This window comes from Spinacia oleracea, chromosome 1, assembly GCF_020520425.1.
Source record: "Spinacia oleracea cultivar Varoflay chromosome 1, BTI_SOV_V1, whole genome shotgun sequence".
Lineage (NCBI taxonomy): Eukaryota > Viridiplantae > Streptophyta > Magnoliopsida > Caryophyllales > Amaranthaceae > Spinacia > Spinacia oleracea.
Genome location: NC_079487.1, coordinates 41,064,703 through 41,091,745, shown reverse-complemented (window position 1 = coordinate 41,091,745; position 27,043 = coordinate 41,064,703). Strand labels below are relative to the sequence as shown.

General features: G+C 36.4%; 1 protein-coding gene and 1 long non-coding RNA gene across 2 annotated transcripts; one reads left to right on the top strand and one right to left on the bottom strand.

Annotated features, from left to right (window-relative positions):
• Positions 1 to 8,126: 8,126 nt before the first annotated feature.
• Positions 8,127 to 16,233, bottom strand: LOC110778505 (pyrroline-5-carboxylate reductase). The gene is made up of 7 exons (XM_021983061.2): positions 15,951 to 16,233; positions 15,501 to 15,549; positions 14,993 to 15,084; positions 14,525 to 14,597; positions 9,439 to 9,559; positions 9,171 to 9,276; positions 8,127 to 8,541 (listed from the first exon to the last, which is right to left on the bottom strand). The coding sequence occupies exons 1-7, from the start codon at positions 16,146 to 16,148 to the stop codon at positions 8,353 to 8,355; spliced, it is 828 nt and encodes a 275-aa protein (XP_021838753.1). The 5' UTR covers positions 16,149 to 16,233; the 3' UTR covers positions 8,127 to 8,352.
• Positions 16,234 to 18,465: 2,232 nt separating this feature from the next.
• LOC110778506 (uncharacterized) lies at positions 18,466 to 24,666 on the top strand. The gene is made up of 6 exons (XR_008926564.1): positions 18,466 to 18,894; positions 19,563 to 19,625; positions 20,075 to 20,506; positions 20,616 to 20,703; positions 20,807 to 20,881; positions 24,424 to 24,666. It is a non-coding gene; the product is annotated as an uncharacterized lncRNA (long non-coding RNA).
• The last annotated feature ends 2,377 nt before the right edge of the window (positions 24,667 to 27,043 follow it).

Below are 27,043 nucleotides of genomic sequence, written 5' to 3'. Positions count from 1 at the left end.
GCTGTGGCGTGCGTGCTTGCTGGGCGATGGCCTGGCTTCGTGCTGGGCCTTCGTCCGGCAGGCCTCGTCCGATGCTAATTCGTACGATACGCTTCCGATTAAATTTCCATTTCCGGAATCTATTTCCGATACGAACAATATTTAATATTTCCGATTCCGGAATTAATTTCCGTTTCGAACAAATATTTAATATTTCCGTTTTCGGAATTATTTTCCGATTCCGGCAATATTTCCGATTCTGACAATATTTCCGTTTCCGGCAATATTTCCGATTCTGGTAATATTTCCATTTCCAATAATATTTTCCGATACGTACCATGTTTCCGTTTCCGGCAACATCTACGACTTGGATAATATTCATATTTCCGATACGATCCATATTTCCGTTTCCGGCAATATCATCGTTTCCGGAGTATTCATTTCTTGCCTGTGACGATCTTAGCTCCCACTGAAACCAAGATCCGTCGGTTCCGAATATTCATAGATGGAGTATTTAATGCCATTAAATACTTGATCCGTTTACGTACTATTTGTGTGACCCTACGGGTTCAGTCAAGAGTAAGCTGTGGATTAATATCATTAATTCCACTTGAACTGAAGCGGCCTCTAGCTAGGCATTCAGCTCACTTGATCTCACTGAATTATTAACTTGTTAATTAATACTGAACCGCATTTATTAGACTTAACATAGAATGCATACTTGGACCAAGGGCATTATTTCCTTCAGTTATAACTAATTACAACTATTTGATGGTACGCAGACCATATTTGAATTGAAAAACAACTTTGGTACTTTAGACCAATTACATTCAAATTAATGGTACGCAGACCATATTTTCTATCCTATTTGGGCCATACTAGTCACTTCATAACCTGCAAAACAGTACATATACAATATATACCATTCACCCATTCATTATCATGAATGGCCCACATAGCTGGTTAGTTAAACACATTATGCATCACGTAAACATTTGCAGCAATTAATCAAGGGCACCAATAATCTACCAATTATTCAGTCCTTATTAATTCTAATCGAGTTGTTTTAACCTTAAGGATTTGTAGACCTAATCAAGAGTTTATGACTAAAAAGTGCTCCCACTCAAACCAATAAATTCATATGCTTTACTAATTTTAAACATAAAATTGTATTTCTAGTCTAACCGGAAACATACAAATTTAATTAAAATTTAAAGCTCATATAAATTTATAATTGAATCCAAAATTTAATTTAATTTCAGTCGCATTTAAATTAATTCATGATTTTAATTTTAGTAAAATAATTAGAATAAATTCCATTTATTATAATTATAATATTCAAAATTAAAATCCAAGAAATTAATTCAAATTATTAATTTTAAAATTAATTAAAATTACGTGAACTGAAATTTTCAAATTAAACATTCAAAACGATCTAATCGAAACGCAAACACCCTACGCGTTGCACGCCCATGGGCTGTACGCACACAGCCATTGCTGGCCATGTGCGCGCAGCCCATGCGCTCGTTGCATAGCTGCTGCTGTCCCATACGCAAGCCTCCGCACAGCGCCCACCGCACGCGAGCTATCGCTCGCAGCGCGCGCGCGTTACCGCGCTCGCTGGTGCGCGAGATCGCTCGCTGGTGCGCGCGAGCCATCGCTCGCTGGGGCGCTGCATCGCTCGCTGGCGCGCGAGATCGCTCGCTGGTGCGCGCGAGCCATCGCTCGCTGGCGCGCGAGATCGCTCGCTGGCGCGCGAGATCGCTCGCTGGTGCGCGCGAGTGATGCTGTGCGCAGCGCTCGTGGCACGCGAGCTTGCGCTCGCTGCGCACGAGGCTGCGCGCTGTTGTGCGAGGCAGCGCGCGCTGTGGCGCAGCTCGCTTGCTGCCCACACGCGACTGCCTTGGCTCGCCCCTCGCCCATGCCCATCCGTTCATTGCTCGTGGCACACGACACAAGGCAGGGCTGCTGCCTTGTGCTCGTGCACTACGCCCTTGCTCATTGCATTCGTGCCGCACGGGCGACGAGCTCCCTTGCTCGTCGTCGCATGCCCGCATTATACAACACCCCTTAAGGGTAACACGAAGCGTCCATTGCTTCGTGCGTGCAAGTTATTTGAACGAATCGCATAAAAATTTAAAATTTATATTTAAAATTAATGACAAATTAATAAATATTATTAATTTCATAATTTTAGGGCGAAAAAATCGAAAATTTATTATCCAATTGATTTCCGATTGATATGGATTCAAGTCTAGGTCATAAAAATTTAAAATTTATCGTAAATTTACAATTTTTATGGTGGTTTTTAATCATAGGTTTCTAATTAAATTACAATTAATTATGAAAATCAAATTAATTCTAAATTATTCTAATTTTCAACAAATTAATCATAATTACAAATTAGATTGCATAATTAACAAGACTAGGCATTCAAACTTGTTAAACATATGCAGTAGGTCAATCAAAAATTCAAGATTTATCAACAGGAATCGCAAATATTTAATTTAACATCTTAAATTTACGAAATTTTGCATCCGAAAAACTAAAACCTTCGAAAAGTCATAGTTAGGCTTCGAATTTGAGAATTCTGGGTTCGGCAGAAAAAAACTATTTTTGTCAAAATTTTAGAATGCCTTTTACATGCGGAATTGACACAAAAATCACTCAATTCGGATGAGTAATGAAGAAACTGCCGAAAAACTGCGTACATATATTTAAATAAACGCAATTTGCAATTAATTAACAATTACGAAAATTAATCACCCCTTTTAATTCTTGCAAATTTGTAATATTTAACCATGTTCATGCAATTTAGATTATGAAAATAATAAGGGGCTCGTGATACCACTGTTAGGTTATGATACATATGACATTTACATAGATCATGCGGAAACAACCATTAACCCAGGAAACATATTATTTACACATAATCATATAGCATAATTAGATGCATACTCTTTGTTGCGTGCCTTCCCTAGCTGCGCCCGAACCGAACAAGAACAAGTCTTTTAGGACTCCAAGTGTCGTCCCTCCGTAGAAAGTCCACAGCACGTCCGGATCCGCCTTAAGATTGACCAACTAGAATCGCCCTTAAGGTACTCAGAAAATTCGGCACTTTTGGGGCAAGATGGGTGTTTGAATTTTCTCTCAAAAACCTCACTTTTGAATACTTTGAAACTTATGTATAAATTATGACCCCTAGGCCTTTATTTATAGAGTTATGGAAAAGGAATCGTAATCCTAGTAGGATGCGAATTAATTGGAATTAGAATTCTACATGAATTCTACTTAATCAATTTATCCAATAGGAATAGACATTTAATCATACACTGACTCTTGCAGATTCAGGAATCTCGCATGAGCTCAAACTCACACACACACGGCAGCCACAAGGGCTGCCCACGCATGCGAGCAGCAGCCCACGCAGCGCGGCCCACGCATGCGCGGCCTTGTGCGCGCTGGGCTGTGGCGTGCGTGCTTGCTGGGCGATGGCCTGGCTTCGTGCTGGGCCTTCGTCCGGCAGGCCTCGTCCGATGCTAATTCGTACGATACGCTTCCGATTAAATTTCCATTTCCGGAATCTATTTCCGATACGAACAATATTTAATATTTCCGATTCCGGAATTAATTTCCGTTTCGAACAAATATTTAATATTTCCGTTTTCGGAATTATTTTCCGATTCCGGCAATATTTCCGATTCTGACAATATTTCCGTTTCCGGCAATATTTCCGATTCTGGTAATATTTCCATTTCCAATAATATTTTCCGATACGTACCATGTTTCCGTTTCCGGCAACATCTACGACTTGGATAATATTCATATTTCCGATACGATCCATATTTCCGTTTCCGGCAATATCATCGTTTCCGGAGTATTCATTTCTTGCCTGTGACGATCTTAGCTCCCACTGAAACCAAGATCCGTCGGTTCCGAATATTCATAGATGGAGTATTTAATGCCATTAAATACTTGATCCGTTTACGTACTATTTGTGTGACCCTACGGGTTCAGTCAAGAGTAAGCTGTGGATTAATATCATTAATTCCACTTGAACTGAAGCGGCCTCTAGCTAGGCATTCAGCTCACTTGATCTCACTGAATTATTAACTTGTTAATTAATACTGAACCGCATTTATTAGACTTAACATAGAATGCATACTTGGACCAAGGGCATTATTTCCTTCAATTCTCCACTGGGCCTGGGCCCATAAGAGCCTGGGCTCATCGTAACATGGGGCCTGGGCCCTGAGCTTGGGCTCATAAACCATGGGAGCCTGGGCTCGTAATCCATGGGTGGACAGGTGTCCGTGGTGCATGCATGACCGATAGATAGGAAGATGGTAGTTTATATACCGCCAGACAAACCAGGTCTTTCACTTTCATTTATCATGTTGTATGTAATTTTACCAAGCCTTGGCTTGTATTTCAGTTGAAATAACATAACTCATTTAGCTCATAAAACATCATTTTGATCCTGGGATCAATAAACATATTATTTCTTTCAAAGCATTGCATAAACATAATTTTATGAGAAAACTCAATCAAATCATATTATAATAAACAATTCAAACAAATCATATTTCATCCCACAATCCATAAAACACATCAAAACATTTAATTCATAAATTCAATCATAACGTCATAATTTCATAATACATTTATAAGGGGATTGCGGGTACTAGCAATAGCCGTTACCTCAATTCCACGATTTGACAGGCCTTTTCCTTGGTTCGTCCGTCCTGAGCTCCGAGTCCGATTTCTTTCAAAGTATCAAATTATTGAATTAATTACTAAAACGATAAATTTCTTTAAAACTAATACGATTATAAAATAATGAATATGTATTTTATAATTTCGGAATTAATGAAATATTATTCATTTCCAAAAATCTGTCAAATTATATTTTAAATCATTATTAAAAATTTATTTTATTGAAATGTTTAAGTAACTATTTATTTTCATAAAACATTTAGATTGATAAATTTATAAATAATAATTTTATAAATAGTGAATTTTGAAATGATGAATTTAATAAAAAAATATGAATGTTTATAATTTCTTGAAAATATTATTAAACGAAATTTCAATCAAAACATATATATATACATTTCTTAAATCGATTTACATGAAATGTTATTTAATTTCATGAATCAACGAAAATATTATTTAAATCCAACTTTTTAGCCCAAAATATAAACATTTTAATTATCATTTAAAATCCTTATAATTAATATACGAGAAAATAGCAACAATTAATTAGAGCTTAAATAAATAGTAAAACTCACTTTGAAAAGAATTTGGGCCAATTTGTTTTGGGCTTGGGCGTGGGAAATAAAGGAAACATGGTTCCAATTTAGAACCTGTTTCACTCGAAAGAGAAGCACGAAAAAAAAGGGGAAGGGGGCACGAAGGAAACAGGGGAGGGAGAGGAGAGGAGAGGAGAGAGAGGGGGTTGGGGTTGCGCTCGGGTTCTGGACGGCGCAAAGGCGCGGAATCACGCCGGTAAGGCGATGGTGGTGGTGTGTTCGCGGCGGCGAAACAACAAGGAAGGGGAGGGGGTGTCGCGCGAACAGGGGAAAGCAGGGGAGGGGTGGTGATTTGGGCGATTCTGGGCGGCGATAGGGAGGCTCGCTGGGTTGTTTGGTGGCGGTGGTTGATTGGCAAGGTGATGAAGGTGGCTGGAGGTGGTGGTGGTTGTCGGGGGTGGTGCTGCGAAGAGAAAAGAGGGAGAAGGCAGGGGAGTTGCGTAGGAAAGGAGAGGGAGTACGGTGGGGTACGGTGGTGCTGGGGGGCAACGGCGATCAGGGTGGTTGAGGTGGTTGTCAGAGGTGGTAGACAATGGTGGTCGATGGTTGAGGTGGTGGTCGGACGGTGGATGTTGGCGGTGGTGATTTGAGTCATAGAAGAACAAGGTGAGTGAGATTGGATTTTGTGTTTTGGTTGATTTATTGAAATTGAATTGGAAATTCTGATTTTTGTAAGAAGGTAGAGTGATGAAGAAGGAGAAATCCTTGGTCTCCAAGGCAAGAATTTGGACTGATTTCAAAGAAAAGGGGGAATGAAACATACGTAGAGAGTAGGAGGAAGAAGATAAATGGAATTTTGCTCCTCCAAGGGCATTTTCGTAATTTCACATGGTTGAACAAAATTTCAGAAATTTTGTTGCTATTTTTGGATACTAAAAAAAAATAGAAATGTTTAGCAGTATTAATTCTTTATAAAAAAAATAATAATAATAAATATCGTTAACGAAAAATAAATTTAGTTTCCGAATAAAAATAAGAACGTTAAATAATTAATTTAGTTTCTGAATAAAATAAATTTAGAAATCCGAAAATAATTAAAATTTAAAAAGGTCGTTCAGCTCGTAAATATGAAATTAAATTATAAACTGAAAATAAATAAATCATGTAGCAATATTTTAAAAAATATCAAGCGAAATAAAACTTTGTTAATTAAAATAAAGTTCAAATTTAGGATTTAAAACGATTTTAAGCTAAATAAAAATAATTAAGCAAAATTAACCGAGTTTTAAAAATTCGGGGTATTACAGATACCTTAGAGTATCTCAGACGATACCAGAAAGTACTTCAGAAATTTATTTATCTTTGTTGGTCAATCCGGAAAGAACGAAATGCACTAGTTTTTTCTAACACCCAAGTCTCACCCTGTCGTTGCTATTTTAAGGCTGCTCATGCCTTCAAAGAATGGGAACTCAGGCTTCTCACGGACTCCCACCAACTTAGAGGTACCCCTTTCACCAACCAGAGCCAATCAATCACTCTCCCAACCACCTCTCCTCCCATTCTGGTTAGGTGGTTTCCGCCCCCGATGGGCGCCTTCAAACTTAACTTCGACGGTTCTTGCAAGTCTTCATCAGCAGCAGCGGGCATCATTATCAGAGATTGTAATGGGAAAACCATTTCAGCCCGAACTTTTAACCTTGGTAACACCCAGGTTTTCATGGCTGAAGCAATGGCTCTCCATAAAGGCATTCAAGAGGCCATCGGCAATGGTGTTAAGGAGATCTACATCGAAGGTGATGATCTACTTGTTATAAATTCTTTAAAAGGAGTCTGGAAAACGCCCTAGAAACTTCACAACATTATTCAGGACTGCAAAACTCTTCTGCAGCATTTTAACTCGGTTCATATTCAGCATATCTTTCGGGAGGCAAATAGAGCTGCAGACTGGATCGCTAATGTAGGCCATTTAACTGTTGACCCTATGTATATTACTACTAGTTCTAGCCCAAAATTAGAGGAAATTGTAAATAGTGACTACTTAGGTTGCACCCTCGTGCGGAGGGGCTCCTAAGCTCTTTTTCCTTACCTTTTATAAAAAAAAAAAAAAAAAAAATCTTCATATACTATAAAAAAAAGTCAAACATGATTGGCGTAACGTTTAGGGATGTCAGTGGGGCGGATTTTATAGGAGACCCGCCCCGCATCCGCCCTAAGTAGGCGGGGATGGGGGAGGTTTGGTGGGTGATAGGGCGGGGATGGGTACAAAAGTTGTACCCGCCATGGGTGATGGGGCGGGTGTGGATTTTATGTTGGACCCGCCCCGCCCCACCCCATCCCCGCCCGCCCCATTTCATATGCGCCAATCCGACTCGGGTATTGTCCTTTTACCTCGGTTAGTGAACAAATTGATGTGACTTGCGTGGATTGAGATTGATTACTTCAAACTTAATTAAAGACAATTATGATGTATTAGAAGATATTTTTTTTTGGATTTGTTTGTGCGGGAGTACTTATTTTCCATTATATTTGCTATATTCAATTATCAGGTATTTTTTTGATATTCTTTTTCATTATAAAAAAACTAGGCGGGTATGGGGCGGGGATGGGGCGGGGATGAGACGGGGATGGATACCCAGGCGGGTGCTGGGGCGGGGATGGATTTTAGGTTGTACCCGGTGGGGCGGGGATGGGGATGGATTTTGTACCCGCCATGGGTGATGGGGCGGGGATGGGGATGACATTTATTGATGGGGATGGGGATGGAGGCACCAACATCCGCATCCGCCCCGCCCCATTGACATCCCTAGTAACGTTTGAACCCTTGACCTTGAGCTTGAACAATAAAGTTTTTACCACTAAGCTATTACATGTTTCATGTTATCATTGCAAAAAAAAAAAAAGTAAATGTAAATGTTATTAATGTAGTAACTGGGGGCATCGCCAGGGCCCAAAAGCTAGTTATTGTATAAAAGGAGATCCGAGCATGCTAGTATTGCATAAATTTAGTTGCTTGATTGGTACAAAAGAAAATCGACTATATGCAATTTTCTGCAGCATTTTGGAGTCCCCAGATACAATGGCTGTTGCTCTAAAAAAACAGCAAGGTGTTTCATTGATAGAGTTAGTTCTGGGAAAGTTCGTGACCCCGTTTTGCAGCTGCCACAACCGCATTAATCAAGGTTCCACGAAATCCACCTTTCTCCAACTCATGAATGCCAGCAATTGTTGTGCCTCCAGGTGATGCAACATCGTCTTTCAGCTGAGCAGGATGTTTCCCACTGTTAACAGCCATGGATGCTGCTCCGAGAACCTGCAAGATAACCATACAACTTGGTCACACTCTTAACAGAAATAATAATAATAATAATAAGATTATACAAAACTGAAAGATAAAGAATCTTGCTAAGGTAATTTTAAGGATCTTGTTTGGTGAATATCACGTCAACTAGCCTGAGGTTTCCAACAGCTGTCATAATTGCCAATGGTTCTAGGTTGGTTCCTCTGTTTTGAAGCCCAAAGCACGACCCGTCCCGGCAAGGGCATAGATGTAAATGGGTGTAAGCATTCAATCCATCCAAGTTCATAACATAGAGTGAGCTGAAACAGTGAAACCTAGGGAAGGGTAGAACACTCCACCTCATGACTTTTTTCGCTTCGGTAAGATTTACAGTAGATGAGTGAGGATACCTTGAGTGAAAGACAGAATAAGATTTTTTTTTTGTTTTTTGTTTTTGTTCTTTTGAAGGGAAGATACAAGAAGAGAACAGTTACTATACCCAAAAAAGCGAAAATATTACTGTTCGGTTCTGGTCTCGTAGTTACTAAATCAAAAGTAACACATGATAGAGTAGAAAATTACATGCTAAAGCAGATACTGTAAAGGAAATACACAACAAAATACAACAAGGTCACATTGCAGAAAATGGGGGTGGAACTTACAGTTTGAGCAGCTAAACCCTTGGCAAGTTCTCGTGGCAGACCTGCAGCAACTCCTCCATCAGCCAATGCTTCAATGGCCAAGAATATATATGCTGGCCCACTTCCACTACACATATCAAGGACAATTATAATGTTCAGGTGGAAGAGATTTGATCAGATGCACCTTCATCTATTACAGATATTTGACACCAACAAAAGCTTCACGACATAAGAGTAATATATATGGGATGCTTTGACAAGTCACAAGGTTCAAGTACTTCAGACATACCTTAGACCAGTAACTGCATCAAACAATTTTTCATTGGCTCTCCAAGCCTTGCCAATTGCTCCAAATAATCTTTCTATAAGTTCACCATCCTCTTCAGTTGCTGTCCCTCCCAAACTTATCACTTCAATATTGTCAGCATACAACAAAAGATCAGATGCAATTACGCACAATAGAGTGAGACGAGAAAAAACAAACTAAAGACAACCTCATGAACCAGATGTACTTTTAAAATGGGACTTTCAAATTTGCAAGCACAGAGCAAAGAGCTCAAATAGAATCTGTTTCGAGAACGCCCACAAGCCAATTGTCCTACATTAAGGGAAACAAGAAATAATGACAAAAATATAAACACAGTGAGTTACTCCTATTGCTAATTGATTATTAATGGAACTTAGTGGTTGTTTGGTCAAGCTCCTAGAGCAGCTTCGCAAGAAATAGAAACTTGGCATAACATGGGTTTTGGGAGAAGTAGAAATTAACTTCCAAGAAGCCCAAAACGGTTCCTATAGGCCACAGAAATAGAAGCTCCAAATACAAGCTTCTCAATTATAGTTTCTCGGGGAGCACTTGCTTCCACTTAATGAAAATTGCAGTGAACCATATTATCCCACCTAAGAAACCCATTTCTACTCCCACCATCATGTTCTCTCTCCTCAGCAAAAATTCCAGATATCTACAAAAATGGCCCAACTCCATTCCCTTCCCTCTTTCCTCAAATCTCTCTTTCTCTCGCATTTCAAAACAAATCTGAATTTATTTTTTTAAAAACGGTAACATCTCCATTGGCATAACCACGACACAACGATCACCTGCCCCTCTTTGGTTCTCTGGTGATCTACACCATGGACGAGATATGGGTGGTCCGAACAATTGTAGGTGGTGATTTACTCTTATTTTCCAATGTTTTAATTTTTTTTTTTTTTGGATTTTTTGGTATTCAATTCAATTGGGTTGATATCACAAACTCTGATTTGAGTTCCTATAACTTATAAGTTCCAACAATGAAGTTAGGGAATAAAGTACTTTTATAAAAAAAAATTGAAGTTGTGAATGTATGGTAGGGGTTAGAAATCTTAGAATTTCGCAGGTTGGTAGTGATAAGCGGCTATGGTGAACAACACTCCATATCATATTAGAAAATTTTAAAAAATGTAGAACAATAAATTGGCCGAACATTATAAGTTTCTTAGAAGTTCCTAGAAGTACTTTCCTTAATTGTGTGGCCAAACGCCCTCGTAGTTTCTCGAGAAACAGTTTCTGGAAAACTACTTCTAGGAAATAGAAGTTGTTTCTTAGAAACTAGGCCAAAGCCGTTAAACAAGCCCTTAGGCTAATAAGTGATTGACTCTTCACCTTAATATCCGTGGTCCAGACGACCAGACCCACTTGCAATTCAACAGAATCAGATTTACCAATTGACCAAAAATAAGTTATTATCCTTTGGTTGGTGTATTCAAACAAGGTAGAACTTCTTGTTCCACAGTGCTCTTTCAAAACTTGACAGCTATTGAGAATTTGGAAGCATTTTAACATTTATTTTTGGAAATGGTGAGGAAGCACATAAAAGATAATAAAGATTCTGCAGTTTAAACATTTTGATAGCTTGAGAGTTCAGTTCAACTCACAAATTTTGGTTTATTTTCATTATCAATTATATTTGGTAGGTAGCTGATGCTCTTGCTAAAGAAGGCATCAGGAGGCAAATAAGTGAAGACCTGTTATGTAAATTAAGTTCTATCTTTGGTGTAGTGGTCCTATCCGGTTGGTGTAAACAAGTTGAAATGCTTAATCAGGTAACTTGAGTATTTTAGGGTTCAACTCCACCCCCCCCCCCCCCCCCCCCTCCTCCCATGTAAAATGAAGATAGGAAAAGTATATCGCTAAAATGTCCTCTATCACAAAACAATACACAAAGATTCTCACAACAGCATCTGAGACGTGCTCAGTAGACCAGCATCAAGTGTTAATACTTAATAGGCTGAGTCTCAAGAGTGCAGAGCTGAGGTGTGAATCTCATTTTTTGTTTCTGGACTCCTTGATGTGCATGGAGGTTCTGAAGGAATTATTTCCTAAGAAATTTCCGGCAATTATTAAACATAATTAGGAAATATTATGGAGATTCATCATGTTATTTTAGAAATTCATAATCACTTGCTAGAGAATAATTATGAAAGTAGGTTGCAGTTAGATTGGGCCTAAAACAAATTTTAACTTAATTCCTATAAGGTCACATAAATAAGCATTAATTTGAACAAGTAAATTGGGCGCAAAAGGCCCTATGGTGGCCCGCCACTAAGAGGGAAAAGGGTGGGTTTTGTTTTCTCCTTTTCAACCTAATTCTCCTTTTATAAGTAGTTATAATATTAGGGTTTTAGGCAATCAAGTTTTATCAGTGTATGACATAAAAATGAAAACAAAAACCCTAACCTAAAACTCCAAAACCGGCACCCCTCCCAAGAAAGCAATGATTGATTAGATCGTTCTCTTCCATACTAACACACGTGGGAATCTAATTACAAGAGTTGCATGGAAAGCAAAGATTGATTCGATCATTCAAAATGGGACATTTAATTTGAATAAACGGTTAGTAGTAGTTTAGAACATGTTTAAATACTATTTTGATAAACATTTATTGAAAACTTGCTTATTTATTTATTGTAGATATCATATTTAGTAACAACAACAACAACTCCGCCTTTAATTTGCGACATGCCCTTGAGAAATGACAAACTGAATGCTGAAAATTTCCTTGATTGGGAAAGGGCTCCGAGAATTGCTCTAAGAGCTGAAGGAAGAAAGTTTATTTTTGACACTTAACCCCTTCTTCCACCAACAGCTTGCGCAGCCGAGAGAACAGCTAGGCAAACTCTCATTGACAATTCTGTGCAAGTCACATGTATGATGCTTGCGTGCATGGAACCAGACTTTCAAAAATGGTATAGATGCACACAACATAATTCAGCAGCTGAAAACTATATTTCCGTGCTAGATTGGAGAGATTCAAGGCTAATCGTAAATTTCTCGAATGTAAGTTAGGGAGAGGATAACCAGTTGGTCCGCATGTTTTCAATATGATTGGGCGTTTTCAGAACATGGAAAAGTTGGGGTTTCCTTATCCTCGAAGTCGGCTATTGATATAGTGATCAATTTGTTGCCTGAAGGGTTCAAAAACCTTTCGTTTGAGCTTTTACATGCAAGGAGGGGAAGCAACCTTCCAAACGTTGCATGGGATGCTTATTCAGGTATGAGAGGAACATGCCTAACGAGCCAGAAATGGAACATAAGGATGTTCTTATGGTTCGTAAAGGGAAGTCGTTCTGGGACTCCTGGGAAGAGGGAAAAAGGCAAGAATGTTGCCAAATCGATACTTCTGAAAAGCCAAAGACCACTCCCAAAGCAAAAGTAGCAGTTGAACCCGAATGCTACTACAGTCAAAAGATTGGTCATTGGAAGAGGACAAGAAGAAGGGTACTTCTACTTCAAGTACCTATGTTATACTCCCTCCGTCCCGGAATACTCGACCCGGTTTGACCGGCACAGAGTTTAAGGAACTTGAATTGACTTATTTAATTTAATAGGTAGTAGTTGATAGTGGAGTATTATTCTAATGTAGTTAGTGGGAGGTAGGTTAAGAGGTGGGGTTGGGGGAGAGTAGGGGTTGAATTTTTAATTATTTTTTGTATGGAGTAGGGGTAGGTGGGTTAATAGGGGTGGAGTGAGAAATAATATAATATTGTTAGAATATTTCCATTTTTAGAAACAGGTCAAGTATTAAGGGACGGCCGGAAAACAGGTCAAGTATTCCGGGACGGAGGGAGTAGAAATTAACTGAGCAACTTTTGTTTTGGGTATTTGAAACCGTTCGTAGTTCTCACATTATTTGTAATGTACAAGTACTAAGAAGAAGTAGAGCGTTGACAAAATGAGAGGTAGATCTTCGCGTTTCGCAATGAAGCAAGTGTTGTTGCGTTGGTAATGGGAGTTTATAGTCTGTCTTTACCTTACGGATCCTCCATTTTTTTCATTATTGCATCATTTCACGCTTGCCAATGCACTATTTTTAACCACTAATATCTCTCATTATACATTTGAAAAAATTATAAAATATTGACAATTTGAAACTATATTTCGAGACGAATCTAACAAGATCCCATAGGAATATATTTTCCCTTACATATAAACCCAAAAAATTGACTATATAAAAATGGGAATAGTGCTAAAATCCAAATGGTGCAATTATTAAAAAAAAGAAAAAAAGAAATGAATATTATGTTCCAGCTATTACTAAGAACATCATTTTGATTCCTATTTTGGATACTGAAGGTTTTTCATTTACTATATACTACCTCCGTTCCTAAATGATCTTTACGGTTACTATTTGCACGGTAATTAAGGAATTTTGGTGAACATGTGATGGTGGGGTAACAAATGGAAAATAAGTGGCTATAAATTGTCCAACAATGTGAGTGGGTGGAAACTAATATTAAAGTATTGTGAGTGGGTAAGTTATGGTGGGCCAAACAAGAGTAAAAATGGAATAAAGTAGAAGTGTAAAGAACTTTCAGGAACGGACTAAAACGGAAAGCGTAAAGAACTTTTAGGAACGGAGGTAGTAGGATAATTGTTATTCTACATTTTTGAATGATATGTTCTATCTCTTTGCTAAGTTATCAAATGGTTTGTATGCTTTAGATTTATAAGCACACATAATTACTAAGTCAAACGAGCTTGTGTGAATATTGTCAAAAATCAATGAAGTCCTAAGGAACCATAACTTGTTAGTTTAACTTCAACTTCTTTTCTTGTGTGAGCATAACCTAAAAAGACACGTGTTTTGGAATAGAGGAAGTAATAATTTAATATTTCATGAATATCACGTAAGTATCACTTTTACGTAACTGTTTACTACATAAAAGATACTGTACTATTCAGCAATCAGCAAGACCAAGACTAGTTAATGCATTGATGCATTGAACACAGAGGCCACGCAATATATTAAAGAATGATCATCACTCTGGAAATTGCAGTAGAAAAATAACAAGTTTCAAATGTACCAGAATAACACTACTAAAAGATGGAAACAAACCTGATGCTGCCATTCCAACGGCAGCAGGAGTATTAGGCATTACCCTAATAAAACGGCTTTGTCCGGCCCATTCCTGTCAAAGAGGCAACAACAAATAGATTAACAGGTGTAAAACCTCGATGCAACAGTACAACAGGAATTATTTAGAAATTTCAACAGACTGCATGGTTTTCTTTTACTCTCCCGACTTCTAAATTTTTGGGTTGAACATTGTAGATTTATTTGTAAAAGTTACAAAAACCAAAAGAACCAAAAGTATCTCCAGAGAGAACATAGCAATCGTATAATCTATAATGTGATGTTTAGCGATAATTTTCTGTAAGACTATCAACTAGTGTTATTCCAATTGAAGATTATTGACAAACAGATAAAGAAATAAATTTATAATCTACTTAAAAGTCCATAGAGAAGATATTTCTTACATAACCAATAAAGAGCCTAGTTGTTTGATTTTTCCACCACGAATACCTGTAAATCCTTCAATTTTGTTCCAGCAACAACTGATACAAGCAGCTGTTTCTCTGAAAGCTTTGGTTTCAACCGTAACACCACATCCTTGACTGCACCACATGACAAAAGATAACAAGATTAAATGCCAGAGACAACCTTAAATAATTGTATTAGTACAGAACTCAACAAGGCAATACTTAAAAGGCCGACTACATACTAATCCTTATGTCCCATTGATAGTAAAAAAAAACATCATTTTTTCCCAAAGTCCCATTACATTGTCAAATTACAATTTTCAAACTAATTAAAGCTTTCTTCATCCGTGTCAGGCAAATGTATATTTATGCAAGTGGGCTTCCACACTAAATGCAAAATTCCAAATGTTCCTAATATTTGACGATACAACTTGGGGAGAGTAAGTATGGAATTCAAACGAGGAACCTCCTCCTACGTTCAAAATACCATAAACTTTAACAAAAATCACAAACATATGAAACCAAATGCATAAAGAATGTAGTAGGAGTACCAATTTGAGGTTTTACAGAGAAAATAACCACGTCACATTCTTCAACAACCTGTAGAAACCACACATTTACTCCATTGAATAGCAAATTTAATACAAGAAGAGGTGACAAAGACTGAATTCGTATAATTAAAACACTGAAACTAATCGTATCCGAAGAGTGAGCCTACTCGACAACTAAGCGACGAACAATTTCTAACAAAATTCATCAGTTCTCACCCAACATACGCCAGTTCGCTAGCTTAGTGAATCCAAATTACTCCATATATATGTAAGGTATGATAACCAAGCATATAAATTCAAATCAATTCTACAAATTCATGCACAAATACGATGAAATCCATAACCAATGCATGCCGTGATGCCGAATATGAGGAAATTGATAATAATTGATAAAAAAAAAAAATTTAAAAAAAAAAATAAGCAATTAATCATCAATTTATAGAAAGAAACCTGGTGATTGTGATCGACGACGGAGACGCCGAAAGACTGAAAAGCCTCGCGGCGTTGGGCGCTGAGGTGGGCAGTTAGAATCCGGGAAGGAGGTAAAACACCGGAGTTGACGACACCTCTAGCTATGCTTTCCGCCATTTTTCCAGCTCCCACGAATCCCAGCTTGAATGTGTCACTTGGAATTGGTGTTATCGCCATGGTTTTTCCTTTCTTCTTCTCTCTTTTCTTGGTCTAGTTCTGGAAATAATTGTAGGGCTCTACACTTGAAACTGGGTGCTGGGTAAGTGGGTAACTATGTAAAGGCTTCTGAATTCTAATTGTTAACCACTAATAGGGTCTAGCCATCTACGGGTGACCATGAACCACGAATGGAGCTGCTCGTGGTTCGTCTACACTATCATAACTCTGTGCACGGTCCGGTCCGGATCGGAAATTGGACCGACACCGGACGAAATTAAACCGGACCTGACCGGATCAATGGATTCCGGTCCAGTCCTTACTCCTTAAAAATATGCGATTTTTGGATACTGGTCTGGTCCGGTCAAAATCGGAATTTTTCGGTTCGGACCGATGATCTGGGATATAATTTTAAAAATAAAAATTTTAGATGGAAGAGCCCAACTTGTAGCCCACATACATTCTCCCAAAAACAAAACAAAGACTTTGGATATTTTTATAAATCGGTCCAAGTCGGTCCGAAACCGGACGAGGCTTGAATTTTTCGGTTTGGGTCCGGATCGGATTCTTTCCGGTCCGGTCCTCGGTTTTTGAATTCTAAAAAATTGGTCCACTGGTCCAACTGATTCCGGACCTATCCAGTCCGGTTTTGGACCTGTGCACACCCCTAACCATAAGTACTTCCTCTGTTCTTTTTTATACACGATTATTTAGACACGTTTGTTAATGCACGATTTCAAATTTAATTTCACTTGTGGATAAGAAAAAATAATAAAAAGTTAATATTTAGAGGAAATAAAATTAAGACGGATCTCTATTATATCTCCCAACACGATATGTTTTTTCTTAAGTATAAATCACAAAAAAGAAGTTAAAAGAGATTGTGTGAATAGTGTCAACAACCCAATTATGATCATGTAAATAAGAACGGAGGAAGTATTTTACTTCGCTTGATTTGCTTGCTCGAGTGTTGCTTCCATATTACGAAGTACTTCCTCTATTCTTATTTACATATTTACGTGACACCATTGAATTTTGGACACTAAGAAAAAATAAAGGATAGGGTCTTGTTAGATTCGTTTCAATAAATATTGTTTAAATATCAACTTTTTATAATTAATAGCTTGGGCCACTAGACCGGACTACTCTCAGTTATAATAAAAACTAGATTTGAAACTCGTGCGATGCACGGGTTAACTTAATTGTTTTTTCTTTTTGTTTTATTATTGTAGTCTAATTTTTTTTTTATTAGCTGATTTATAGCCTAATATTATTCAACCATAAGGTTTTTGTATTTAGAAAATGTCAAATTAAATGATACGGGGATTGTTTCTTTTTATGTATTCAGTAACAATAAGTATAATTAACATGATATAAGTACTTAAAGTAGACATCAAATTAAATTTTATATCCTGTCACAAAAAAAAAACTATATATATAAATTTTATATCATGATCAGTCCTATCTTTTTACTTTTATACATATTTATATTTGATTTTTTTAGAGGGTGATTAGGATAGAGCCATAGAGGATTTTTATCTTTGATCACGTTAACGTTAAACCACAAATACGTTTCGTAAAATTTATCTTAAATTTTTTGTGATTGGATGATTTAAAACTTGATGCAATAGATAAATATTAACTTTATCTTATCTAACAAAATTTTGTTGAGTAAAATTTACTAACTTTATCTTTAGTTTAATATGAATCAGATGAATAATAAATAATAGAGTCTATTTTATAGGATTCCATTTAAAAAAAAAAAAATCTATTCCATTAAAAAAAATACTCCATATATTATTAATTTTTGAGATTAATTCTGAAAATCGACAACCTGTAAAAATTTAAAAGATCAATCATATAAGCTAAGCCTTGACGTTTCAAATTCTCATTGCAAGTCACCTCCTTATAAAAAAAATGTATAAACATGTATCTTAATGAACAACACTTAAAGCTTTGTTAAATTGAAATATTGACACATACTAAATACTCCGTACTAAACCTAGAGAATGATAATTTGTTACGAACTTTAACCTTGATTTATATGGAGAATTATTCAGGTACATAATATATAAGATGCAATAAACAAAATGCTTAGTACTAAAATTTTAAAGTTGTTACAAAAGAAAGCATAACTGGTGGCCGCAAATATCACTCCCTTCGAGTCTATGGCTATGACTCTCAAACAACGACCACATGTACCCTACATAATGAACAATCTACAACCTTTTAAAAGTGTAGAGTTATACTTCACTATTCATGCAATAGTCCCATGACCAAAATACCCTTATATACCTTCTAATTATCAGTTCTGCCCTTCATCACACCCAATGCCACGTTCCTTGACTTAAAGAACTGCTTTCCTCTTCCCAGTGCCTTTCCTCTCGCCCATGCCTCTCTTCCCCCTCCATTATTTTCTCTCTCAAGATCCGCTCCACCTCCCATGCCTCTCTTCCCCCTCCATTATTTTCTCTCTCAAAACCCTAGCTGCTTCTCCTTTCTCTTGTCTTCTACTTCCGATCTTCACATTCAACTCCATGTTTTGGAGATCTGAAATGGACGAGAAGGAAGAAGAGGAACCGATGTGGAGTATTTCTCATGGATATAGGAATTTGTTTAATTCTTCTAATCTGATCTACGAGTACTCTACACAGAATAATTCCTTCGATGTTGGTGTCGGATTTGACGGCTAGGGTTTTCGATGAACTTGATACTACAATGGCGGCTAGGGTTTTTGATGAATCTTCTACTATAGCTGGTGGTTAAGGTATACAAATTTCGTCTTTGTCTTATTTTTTCTTCAATTTGCCCGATTTAAATTATTTTTCTGGTTTTTGGTTTATGGATTTTGTTGATTTTTTCGATTAAATATAGGGTTTAGTTGATGATTACTTCTTAATTTATTTATGGGTTATAATTTATTGATTTTAATTTTCCGTCTATGAAGGGGAAGTTTGGAGTTGTTTGTGTTGTTTTGTTGTTACTTTGAGAAGTCTAAGCTTGATATGACTCACCACTGAGGTTTAGTACTTACTCCCCTCTTTTTTATGGGTATGAAATTTTGGTTTATTGGTGTTAAGAATTTGAATATGTGGATTTTTCTATGTTGAATTGCTTGAGGCTGGCTATTGTTCTTGGTTTTTATTTGATTGTATGTCGTGTTGCTACTGTTTGATTCTATTTTGTTTGTTGTTCTATCACAAAACGGGTACTCCTTCTGAGTCTCCTTTTTCTGGATTTTCCGAATTAGGGTTTTGTTTCTTGGGTTTAACTGTTGATTTTATTGAATTATGGCTGGTTTAATTGAATTGTTAAATTTACTATTTCAACGTTCCTTTTCCTGCTATTTTATTTGATTTTTGGTTCTTTTCTTGAACATAAATTCAAAATGGTTTCTGAAAGTTTCTCGTGCTCCTCATGCGGTAAACAAAGTAGAATGGCATCTGGCAACAAGTAAAGCTGCACGAATTTTGTAGATCAAAGAACATTCATCTATCTGTAAGTTCCATTTAATGTCTATTTATAAGGATTAAACATATCATATGCCTTATTATTGGAATCATGGATGGCCTTATTTGGTTTCCTACATTCTGCTATTCTGCTATTCCCACAATCAACTTGCCGTTTGAAATCAATTATGTGAAAAAAGAGCCATAGCTCCATTACAGCTATCTTTAATGGAAAATTGAGAACATTAAATCTAGCATACCCAAAAGTAACAACACTCTTTTTGGGAGTCAATTTGTTGTTCATCCTTTTTAGTTTTCTTTGTTAGAGATATGTTTTTTACATAGTGTTTGAGATCCTGTTAGGTTACGAGTTTAATGCTTTATGTAAACTTGTAACTTCAAGTCAGTGCAAAATATGTCTGCTGCAAAGGACCTTGAGGTATATTCGTAGTCGTGTTGTAATCTTTTGAAATTCTTATCTGTGAGGCACAATTGTAGGTACGTTGGGAACAAGTCACCGATCCACTTCACCAGGAAGTTTTCTCAAGCACCGGTATGATTGAAGGATGAAAGCTGATTCGGAAAGAGAAGGTAGGTTACTGTTGTCTATCAACGAGTCTTTGTGATATAAGTTTGACTGGCCTGAAGTGTCTACATTAGCTCTCTTGTTTTTGTTGATTAATGTTCCACTCATCACTTGTGTTGTCAGTCGTCCTATGGCTTTGTGGATTACTATGATCGAAGATCAGCTTCTCTTAATATTGTCAGTCTTAATGGACGTCATCTGTAAGTATGACGTGCGTTATTTTATTAGTTAAATTTTCTAATCATATAGCTTTTAGGTGAGCTTTTTTGTTGTAAATTTCAGTTCTGGACAACCTATCAAAGTTAATTGGGCATATGCGAGCAGTTAAAGAGAGGACACGACGAGTACGTAGCGCGTAGATGTTTGTGTCCGTGGTATTCTGTGTTTGGCCATTTCATTTATCCTATATGGATATGTATTTATATTGGATCATGTTTTCTACTTTCCTTTCAGATCATCATGACGTACTTGTTGGGAATTTGAGCCTCGAGGTTACAGATGCTACATTGTTCGCATGCTTCTCTTCTTATCAAACCTGCTCGTAAGATGCTTTTCATCCTCCGAGCTTACCATTTAGGCAGCTTTTTTTCATATCCCAACTGCTGGTGGGCACTATGAATCTGATTTTCTCTTGTTCATTGCAGAGATGCTAGAGTAATGTGGGATCGGAAGACTGGGCATTCCAGGGGTTTTGGGTTTGTTTTATTAGAAGCTAACAGGTATGATGGAGTAATTGTTTTGTGTATTTACGTATTTAATGGTATGTTTGATAATCTATTTGATTTCCCTTTTGTATAAGAGGAAGGTGGAAAATTAAGGTGATCTAATGACTCTACTAAGTAAGATGGACAGGTGGGCTGTATTGTTTAGTAGAAGACTTAAAATGAGTCTGATGCATATTAGAAGAGTTTTAGTGACATTAGTTGATCAACGTATTAAGGTGTGGAAGAAAATAGAGATATATACTATTGATTGCTGACGTAAACCCATGTTTCATTTGTAGATGTACAAATTCAGTAACTTTTAGAGTTCGACATTATATGAGTTGGCCTAAGACGAACAAATGAACAATAAATTGGTTTTAAAGGCACCATCCCCTCAATTACATGAATCTCCTCAAGTACTTTAATTTGGGGCTTTTTATCTAATGAATTGTTTTAGCTTAATTGTTCTTGAATTTTTATTCTTGAGATTAGATATGTACAATATATGTAGGCTACGCTAGAATTTGTATGTTGATCATGATTTGAATATGTCTTAGAAAGTTAACACTAGGCTTATAAAACATGTAATAAGTTTAAAATCAGCCCCTAGGTCATTTAGTTAAAAAATGGGAGCGAAAATGCCTTAGTTTAGCCTAAATATGACCTATATCGACCAAATGAGCCTTAAATGTGTATAAATAGATTAGAATGAGTCTTAGAAATCTTGAATGTGCCACATAAAACATGTAAACGGTTTAAAATGATAAGTTAGGTTCCTTAGCTCAAAGTTGGGTGAGAAAATGCCATTTTAGGCAAAATAGGACCTATAACGACCAAATAAGGCTTAAATTTGAATAAATATATTTGAATGTGTCTTAGAAGTTAAAACTAATCTTATAAAACATGTAATAAGTTTTAAATCAGCCATTAGGTCCTTTAGTTAAAAAATGGGAGCGAAAATGCATTAGTTAGCTTAAATATAACCTATATCGACCAAAGAAGCCTAAAGTATGCATAAATATATTAGATGAGTCTTAGAAACCTTGAATGTGCCACATAAAACATGTAAACAGTTTAAAATGATAAGTTAGGTTCCTTAGCTCAAAGTTGGGCGAGAAAATGCCATTTTAGGCAAAATATGACCTATAAGATAAAATGAGCCTTAAATGTGAATAAATACATTTGAATATGTCTTAGAAAGTTAACACTAGGCTTATAAAATATGTAATAAGTTTAAAATTAGCCCCTAGGTCATTTAGTTAAAAAATGGCAGCGAAAATGCCTTAGTTTAGCCTAAATATGACCTATATCAACCAAATGAGCCTAAAATGTGCATAAATACATTAGAATGAGTCTTAGAAACCTTGAATGTGACACATAAAACATGTAAACGGTTTAAAATGATAAGTTAGGTTCCTTAGCTCAAATTTGGGTGAGAAAATGCCATTTTAGGCAAAATATTACCTATAACGATCAAATAAGCATTAAATGTGAATAAATACATTTGAATATGTCTTAGAAAGTTAACACTAGGCTTATAAAACATGTAATAAGTTTAAAATCAGCTCTTAGATCATTTAGTTAAAAAATGGGAGAGAACATGCCTTAGTTTAGCTTAAATATGACCTATATCGACCAAATGAGCCTAAATGCATAAATATATTAGAATGAGTCTTAGAAACCTTGAATGTGCCACATAAAACTTGTAAACGGTTTAAAATGATAAGTTAGGTTCCTTAGCTCAAAGTTGGGCGAGAAAATACCATTTTAGGCCAAATAGGACCTATAACGACCAAATAAGCATTAAATGTGAATTAATACATTTGAATATATCTTATAAAGTTAACACTAGGCTTATAAAACATGTATTAATCTTAAAATCAGCCCCTAGGTCATTTAGTTAAAAAATGGGAGCGAAAATGCCTTAGTTAAGCCTAAATATGACCTATATCGACCAAATGAGCCTAAAATGTGCATAAATACATTTGAATGAGTCTTAGAAACCTTGATTGTGACACATAAAACATGTAAACGGTTTAAAAAGATAAGTTTGGTTCCTTGGCTCAAAGTTGGGCGAGAAAATGCCATTTTAGGCAAAATTGGACCTATAACGACCCAATAAGCATTAAATGTGAATAAATACATTTGAATATGTCTCAGAAAGTTAACACTAGGCTTATAAAACATGTAATAAGTTTAAAATCAGCCCTTAGGTCATTTACTTAAAAAATGGGAGCGAAAATGCCTTAGTTTAGCTTAAATATAACCTATATCGACCAAATGAGCCTAAAATATGCATAAATATATTAGAATGAGTCTTAGAAACCTTGAATGTGCCACATAAAACATGTAAACGGTTTAAAATGATAAGTTATGTTCCTTAGCTCAAAGTTGGGCGAGTAAATGCCATTTTAGGCAAAATATGACCTATAACGATCAAATAAGCCTTAAATGTGAATAAATACATTTGAATATGTCTTAGAAAGTTAACACTAGGCTTATAAAACATGTAATAAGTTTAAAATCAGCCCTTAGGTCATTTAGTTAAAAAATGGGAGCGAAAATGCCTTATCTTAGCCTAAATATGACCTATATCGACCAAATGAGCCTAAAATGGGAATAAATACATTAGAATGAGTATTAGAAACCTTGAATGTGACACATAAAACATGTAAACGGTTTAAAATGATAAGTTTTGTTCCTTAGCTCAAAGTTGGGCGATAAAATGCCATTTTAGGCAAAATAGAACCTATAACGACCCAATAAGAATTAAATGTGAATAAATACATTTGAATATGTCTTAGAAAGTTAACACTAGGCTTATAAAATATGTAATAAGTTTAAAATCAGCCCTTACGTCATTTAGTTAAAAAATGGGAGCGAAAATGCCTTAGTTTAGCTTAAATATGACCTATATCGACCAAATGAGCCTTAAATGTGAATAAGTACATTAGATTGAGTCTTAGAAACCTTGAATGTGCCACAGAAAACATGTAAACGGTTTAAAATGATAAGTTTGGTTCCTTAGCTCAAAGTTGGGCGAGAAAATGCCATTTTAGGCAAATAGGATCTATAACGACCCAATAAGCATTAAATGTGAATAAATACATTTGAATGTGTCTTACAATGTTAAAACTAAGCTTATAAAACATGTAAAAGGTTTCATATGGTGACTTAGGTTATTTAGTTCAAAGTTGAGAGCGAAAAAGCCATTTTAGGCTACAAGTAATGTCTTCACTTAATAGTTAAGAACGATGGAATATTGAATCAGTAATGAGTAATCATATGAAGTAAGATAGAAATTAGAACTACAAATATAGCAAAAGTTCCTTATTTGTTATGCAAGTTGGTTTAATATATTTGTTTTGTATGGGTGATAATTATTTCAATTCTTGTAGGAAACCTACGAAAAAATTAAGGCCTTATATCAGGTGATTGAGTACGACAATAGTCTGTGTATAATCAATAACTGCAATCAATAACTGCAGGACAGACAAGTTTCTTGCTTTCTTGCTTCACCATTGATCAACTAAGTAATCATGTATCTTTTCTTGCAGAGTTGTAAGTTGCCACAAAGTTGGGCGAGGAACCATCACGAATGTTCTTTATGCTATTAGGCCTGTCGTGTTTAACTTAGTCATGTATTTTTTTTTTATGCTTAGCCATGATTTCTATATATGTAACCTACATCAAGTAATCAGCGGTGTTTGTTTTCATGCTTTCAACCATTTCTATAGAGTAATTAGGCTTATGATTTGTATTGTGTTACGGGAAATAGTTTTTTATATCTTGGGGGAACGTGCGCGCTAGCGCACGTTCCAACAACTAGTAATATTAAGTATGTACAGATGAACGTAGTATTAACTCTAAAATACTTTGATCAAAACACATTCATTCAACAAAAGATGAAATATAAAAGCAAAAAAAAAAAAAAAAAAAAAAAGCTAAAATTTTAACACAACCGACATAAATATAGGGTTACGGGAGGTATGATTGACATTTGATATTTTTTCTCATGGGTTTTGTATGATTGAAATTTTTACACTTTTTACCGTTTTTGTTTTATTTATTTTCCAAATTTTATCTTTTTGTTTATTTTACAAATTTTTATCTGTTTGTTTATTGGACTCATCGGATATCTTTTTTGGGGATATACCGTGTTTTAGGATTCTAAACACATTTTAGGACTTAATGACATGGCAATCCTATGTGTCACTCTAAAATCTCTTCAAAAAACTCCCATATATATATATATATATATATATATTATATATATATATATATATATATATATATATATATATATATATATATATATATATATATATATATAGATTATGAAGTATTATAATTCGTTTACTAAATAAGCTAAACTTTAAATCAATTAAAAATAATTACAAACCGAAATTTAATGAACTTTTATCCTCCAACTTTTACCTAAAGAGAATGTTTTGTCGGGTAAATATGATATTTTGAACACGACTTTTCCGAGTAAATCACTACGGTATAAATAGTTGAAAAAAAAAAATTTATTGTTCCGGTGTTGAAACAATTGGTTTCGGATGAAGGCTCTATTTGTTGATGTGAAAGATCTAACTTGCTTGAGTGAGTTGTGTCCGAATTTACCTGCACAATGAACAATGTAACTGGCCTTGGGGGTGTTCCGAGGAAAGCCCCTCCGATGCCTAAGTAAGAACAATGCTCGGATTCTAGAGAGAGTTCTCTAGAGAGTAGTCTTAAGGCAATAAATTGGGCGTGCCGTGAGGTGTGAGCCTTGGCGGCTTATTTATAGTGTTTGTGTAGTAAATGCCCCATAGGTCATTTATTACTTGATGGGTCTTGGGCCACGTGGGTGACTGCTTAGCCTTTGAGGGTTAAATGGCTTGTATGTTATTGTTGTAGCCATTTGGGATTTTGGGCTGTTGGCCCAATTGGGAGTCAATTGCGCACCCAAACAACATGCCCCCCAGACCCGGTCCATTTGGAATTAAATGGACGAGTATTCATATGTCAGAAGTCCAAACGTCCCGCCTCTTTATTCAAAAAGGTGGTTTTGAATTCATGCATTGATGACAAGTGTCGATCGTCTCTTCAGTTTCATTTTAATCGTGTGGCATAGGTTTAAGTGGAAGTTGGGCGGTTTCTGGGAGGTTCCCCTATAAATACTCGACCCAATTCACCATTTCAAACTTTATCCACGTCATTCTCTCAAAACTTCAAAGAATTATGGCTCTTCTGTTTCGAGTTTCTTCAGATCTTTGCAAATTCACTGGGAACTTCGGGGCTTTGTACCGTTTGACTTGTCGGCGAATTCCGCTTCGGGGGAAGGTAATTTGTTTGTATTTTTCTTGCTTTTCCGCACTTTTTTCTCCTCCTCCCTGTTCTGTAAACCCTAGATTTAAGGTCTTCAACCATGGTTGGGGGCAGGTGGAAGAAGAAGTCTACTGTTGTTTCCTCTTCTAGTGAGAGATCAGATGAGGAAAGGGTTTCTCTAGAAAGGTCGAGAGAAACTTCTCAGGATCTCGGGACCCCGGGGAGTGTCGATGCTGCCGACAGATCCGAGGAAGAGGTTCGTGCTGACTCGAGCCAAGGGGCCGAAATTACTGGTCGCTTTCCCATCCGTTCTCATTACCCTTGTCGTTTTGAGGAGGCGGATCCGAATGGGAGACTTGCACCCATTCTGCATGATAAATCTAGGGTCAATGGTCCGGCGAACCGAGTTGTCGATGGTGTGTGGCTGGTTGTAACACCCTAATAATTCCTTGCTTTTTATAAAACATTTTCCAACTTAAAACACAGGAATTACTAAGATATTACCGCCACCGTGATAACGGCTAAGGCTATTTACCAGAATTACGCAGCGGAATTAACTAACTTTCAAAACATAATAAATAAATAGTTAATGGTCATTAAACAAATTGGAACCGTTGAGGCTCAAGTTCAAAATAATAAACCGTTTGAAATCCATTAACCGAAAATAGTAGTCATGACTTTAAATAAAAATAATAGAGTTTATAAGTTACGGAGTGATAACTTCTCCCCCAAGTTATCTCTACGAACCTGCTTTATTAAAATCTACTCCCCAACAACGCAAATGCAATTGATGGATCATCATAGGGTCATTAAGGTGAAGGCCATGACCGGAAGACATGAAGCACGAAGTCAGCAAAAGCTGAG